The sequence below is a fragment of the Nannospalax galili genome, unplaced genomic scaffold (assembly GCF_000622305.1).
Source record: "Nannospalax galili isolate Female #2095 unplaced genomic scaffold, S.galili_v1.0 scaffold1138, whole genome shotgun sequence".
Taxonomy (NCBI): Eukaryota; Metazoa; Chordata; class Mammalia; order Rodentia; family Spalacidae; genus Nannospalax; species Nannospalax galili.
Window position 1 is genome coordinate 1,134,593 of NW_008342297.1, and position 5,361 is coordinate 1,139,953.

Consider the following 5,361-nt stretch of genomic DNA (forward strand, 5'->3'; position numbering starts at 1 on the left):
GATGGTGTTGCCCAGGCCAGCCCCAGACTTAAGTCCTCTTGCCTCCTGGATAGCTGGGATTACAGGCATGTACCAGGATGCTAGGCTAGACCTAAAGACTTAGACAATCATCCCTTTGCTATACTGTTTTTGTAGCCATTGTTGATGTTTTAATGTATTTCAATCTTATAGTGCCATCAGACATACCATTTTATTTTTATTTTATGTGTATGAGTGTATTGCCTGCATGTATGTGAGTGCACCCGTGTCCTGCAATGCCGCAGAGGTCAGAAGAGGGCTTCAGATAGCCACTATGTGGGTGCTGGGAATCAAATCTGGGTCTGCAAGAGTAGTCAGTGCTCTTAACTGCTGAGCCATCTCTACAGCCCCTATTTTATTATTTTTTTTAGAATTTAAATTTTATTTTTATTTTTTGGTCTTTTTGAGACGGGGTCTCCCTGTAGCCCTAGCTGGCCTGGAACTCACTATGTAGACCAGGCTGGCCTCGAACTCACACAGATCCGCCTGCCTCAGCCTCCCAAGTGCTGGGACTAAAGGTGTGTGCATATGTAATTGCATGTTTGTGTGTGTGCCATTGCACCTGTGTATGTGTGCATGTAGAGGCCAAAGAACAACCTCGAGTGTCATCTTCAGGAATGCTGTCCACCTCCATTGAGACAGGGTTAAATTATTTATTTGTACTTTATGTGTATGAGTGTTTTTCCTGCATGTGTATGAGTGCACCATATATGTGCAGGGCCAATGGACCCCAGAAGAAAATGTCAGAGCCCCTGGAATGAGTGCTGGAAACCGAACCCAGGTCCTCTGGAAGGACAGCCAGGGCTCAACTGCTGAGCCATTCGTCTAGCCCCCACATGCAGCTTTTTTTTTTTTTTTTTTTTATCTTTTTAAGACAGGATCTCCCTGCAGCCCCAACTGGCCTGGAACACGCTATATAGACCAGGCTGGCCTTGAAACTCAATAGAAATCCGCCTGCCTCTGCCTCCCGAGTGCTGGGATTACAGGCATGCACCACCATGTCCAGCCTATCACTATAATTTTGATACTCACATTGATCACTAAAGGTAGTTGTCACCTTAGTTTATCCACCGTGTTTGTAATTTACTGATTTGTGGGATGGTTGAGGCTGTTTTACTAACTGTTTCTCATTGAACTTCCCTCCTTAACTTTCCATTTTCTCACTATAAAAAAGGAAGGCTGGGGCTGGAGAGAGGTGGCTCAGTGGTTAAGAGTATTGGCTGCTCTTGCAGAGGACCTGAGTTTGGTTCCCAGAACCCACATAGCAGCTAACAATTCCAGGGGATCTGACACCCTCTTCTGGCCTCTGTGGGCATTGCATGACACGAGTGTACTTACATACATGCAGGCATAGCACTCATGCACACCAAATAAAAAAAATAAAAAAAAAAAAAAAAGGAGGGGGGGGAGGGAGGGTTGTGTCACCACCTCCCCTCCTAGTACTCCCTGCAGGCAGGTGCAGTGGCCGAAGATCGCCAGCAGGTGGCAGCGCCGAGGCACATCTGGGGTTGAAATACTAGAAGGCCCAGGCCTGCACCTAACCAGGCTTGGGCTTAGTGTAATGCTCAATGCCGCCTTGCGATCTCATGCACTGCTTAGGAGGAGCTCTGCATCTTCATTCTGTGGTTCTAGGTGATGGGGCGCGTCCTGCCTCCAGATACTTTGTCCCTGGCACTTCTGAGACTCGCTTTGATTTCTCCCTTTTGCTGCCTGTGTTCCATCTTTCCAGGGATCCCTGATCACATTGTCGCCAGCAGCTCTGCTATGGGGAAGCCAGGGGAGGAGGGGAACTCCCACAAGGGCAGAACAAAACCGTATATAGGGAGGCTCCACATGAGGAGGGTATTCCACATAGAGAGGAGAAGGAGACATGGGGAAGGACAAGACCTAATGGAGGAGGGGAACAAACAGGACTTGGGCGGGGCTGGTAGGCCACTGGCACTAGGCTCTGGTGGGAGGACTGACAGGGACCACTCATTTGGCAGGTGGCCAGCTGGCTGGACTCTGGGCACTAGTTCCCTGTGGAGAACAGACAGGTTAGACAGTGAGGGCAGGAGGCCAAGGACTGAGGGCTGGTTGCTCATGCTGTGCTTCCTGTTTATCCCCCACGGTGGCAACATTGTGGGGAGGAGTAGGGGACTATATCCACTTTTCAAAGGAAGAGACAGGAGTAGAGACACTTCAGAAACTACCCAGGTGGACAGACATTGTCAAGACTGTGGGCCCAGAGCTTAGAGGAACTGGGAGGGACAGAGAAGTAGACTTGGGGCCTAAAGAAGAAGCCATCTGGCTTTATGAGAGAGAACATGGTCAGAGGCCAGTCCCAGCCCTATGGAGATGGACCACCTCCCATGTGGGTCTGGAAATAGTGGGCAGGCTTCTTTTCTCCAGGCCAGCCTTCCTCTAAAGTCCATCCAAAGTCAAATGCTGTGTCCTTGTTGGACCTGACCTCACAGATGTGTGCTGTGGAGCCCTGACACCACCTGCCTACATGTGGGCACCTGGAAACTTGGAGTAGCTGGGGAAACTGCCTCTGGGGTAGGTTCCCAGGCTTTACCCCTCCCAGGCCTGTTTCTTATGGAGCTAGGAGCTGAAGATACTGCTCAAGTCCTGGTCACTGTTCCTGTGGTCTTGTGCTCTGGGCACAGGGCCTGAGAACCTTGGGTGCTGGCACTGTGGGTACCAGAAGGTGGTAGGTGGACGCTCCTGGAATGTGACCTTTAAGACACACAGGGAGGAGAAGAGCAGCAGTCTGGGACTCAGCTTCCCTGCTGTGTGACCTTGAGAAACCGCTTAACCTCTCTGAGGCTCAGCCTTCCCTTGTCTGTAAAAATGTAGAAAATACAATCTACCTTTCAGTTTCTGTGGAAATTAATGAGGCACAAAGCACACAAGAAAAATCTTCTAATCCCAGTGTTTGGGAGGCTGAGACAGGACGGATTCTGATTTTAAAGCAGCTGGACTACTAAAGGGACTCTATCTCAAAAAAAAAAAAAAAATGCTGGGTGTGGTGGCGTAAGCCTTTAATCCCAGCACTTGGGAGGCTAAGGCAGGCAGATTTCTGTGAGTTTGAGACCAGCCTGGTCTATCTAGGGAGTTTCAAGTTAGCTGGGGCTATAGGGAGATCCTGTCTCAAAAAAAGACAAAAAAAGTTTTTAATTATTGGTTTCGTTTCTTCTGTGCCACCATCGTGGTATGCATGAATGTCCTGGCCAATGCTCTGAAGTGCACCAGCTGTGCCGAGAAGAGTGGCAACGGCCAGGTCCTCATCAGGCCGTGCTCCAAAGTCCTCATCCACTCCCTGACTGTGATGATGAAGCATGGTTACACTGGCGAATTTGAAATCATTGATGATCACAGAGCTGGGAAAATTGTGAACCGCATGGGCAGGTTAAACAAGTGTGGTGTGATCAGCCCCAGATTTGATGTGCAGCTCAAAGACCTAGAAAAGTGGCAGAATAATCTGCTCTCACCCAGTCAGTTTGGTTTCATTGCACTGACAACCTCAGCTGGCATCATGGACCATGAAGAAGCAAGATGAAAACACACAGGAGGGGAAATTCTGGGATTCTTTTTCTAGCGATGTAAAACATATGTATGAAAAAATGCCTCATTGGACTCTGAAAAAAAAATTGGCTTCTTCCTCCCCAATTTCCTTTTATTTTGCTCTTTTAAATTTTTAATTTTTATTGTGTATATGTACACACACACCAACATGCATGCCATGGCACTTGTGTGGAGGGCAGAGGACAACTTGTAGGAGTCAATTCTCTCCTACTATGTGGATCCAAGTGTCCAACTCATCAGGTTTGATGACAGCACCTTTTTACCTGCTGAGTCATTTAACTTGTCCCTTTCTCCCCAATTTCTGAAGATTTCTACATTAAGTTTTTATTACTAGTTCTGTTTTGTTTCTTTGAGACAGCATCTTGCTATGTAGCCCAGGTTGGCCTGGAACTCACAATCCTCCTACCTCAGCTTTCTGATTGCTGATATTACAGCAAAGTGGGCATTTACAACAGTGTTTTTATAACTTTTAAAATTAAGTTAGCCAGGCGTGGTGGTGCACACCTTTAATCCTAGCACCAGGAGGCAGAGGCAGACAGATCTCTGTGAGTTTAAGGCCAACCTGGTCTACACAGAGAGCTTCAGGCCATCCAGGGCTATATAGTGAGACCCTGTTCAAAAAAATTAAGCTACCATTTTAAAGATTTGTTTTTATTTACATGTATGTGCATGTGTGTGCGGGTGTCCTCTGATCCCCTGGAGCTGGAGTTACATGTGGTTGTGAGCCACCCCAAGTATGGATGCTGTGAACCAAATCTGAGTCCCCTGCAAGAGCAGCAAATGCCCTTAACTGTGAGCCATCTCTTCAGATCCATAGGCTAGTTTTGTTTTGTATTCTTGAGACAGTTTTATTCTCTAGCCCCAGACTATCCTGAAGCTCACTATACAGACCACACTGTTCTGTTCTTGAGTCAGTGGTGATCCTCCTGCCTCAGCCTCCTGAGTGCTGGGATTATAGAGGTGAGCCATCCCTCCTGGCTGAAAAACACTCTTAGGTCACTGACAGCTAAGACCATGCTGACAGCTGTGGGCAATTCCCTGGAAGAAGGCTCATCTACTCATACACACTGACATGTGTTGCCTAGAGGTGCCCGTGAGCCAGCAACATTTCAAAAGAGATGAGCAAATCCAAAGCAGAGGCCCAGGGGCAGTGATGCGGCACAGTGCCAGTCGTGTCCAGGGTCAGGAATTAATTACTCTGCTGTGACAAGTCTGTCAACCTTACAGATAGGTAGTAACTAAATATTCAGTTCCTCCAGCTGAGTCCTTGGTTCACATTCAAGGCTTACATGTATCTTTTAGAAAAATATGGCTTCTCCTAGGGCACAGGTTTGTAAGTATGAATAAGGGTGAGAAATGTAACAAATTTTAAAACTGCCCAGGGGCTGCAAAGATGGCTTAGCAGTGAAGAGCACTAGCTCCTCTTGCAGAGGACCTAGGTTCAAGTCCCAGCACCCATATGGGGGCTAACAACTGTTTGTAACTCCAGTTCTGGAGGATCCAACACCCTCTCCTGACCTTCTTGGGCATTGCATGACATGGGTACACTTACATACAGGCAGGTAATACACTTATACACATAAGATAAAAATAATAAAAATATTTTATTTATTTGTCTTTTTGAGACAGGGTCTCCCTGTAGCCCCAGCTGTCCTAGAACTCACTATGTAGACCAGGCTGGCCTTGAACTCACATATACACATAAGATAAAAATAATAAAAATATTTTATTTATTTGTCTTTTTGAGACAGGGTCTCCCTGTAGCCCCAGCTGTCC

At 47.2% G+C, this 5,361-nt stretch overlaps 1 protein-coding gene across 1 annotated transcript; it reads left to right on the forward strand.

Moving 5' to 3' along the window:
* Positions 1–3,217: 3,217 nt before the first annotated feature.
* Positions 3,218–3,559, forward strand: LOC103738210 (40S ribosomal protein S15a-like). Its single transcript, XM_017799372.1, has one exon. It carries the CDS (start codon positions 3,218–3,220, stop codon positions 3,557–3,559), a length of 342 nt encoding a protein of 113 aa, XP_017654861.1.
* Positions 3,560–5,361: the final 1,802 nt, after the last annotated feature.

What these genes read in the sequence shown, in the direction of transcription:
- LOC103738210 (XM_017799372.1), top strand. Translation starts at nt 3,218, where the DNA reads ATGAATGTCCTGGCCAATGCTCTGAAGTGCACCAGCTGTGCCGAGAAG.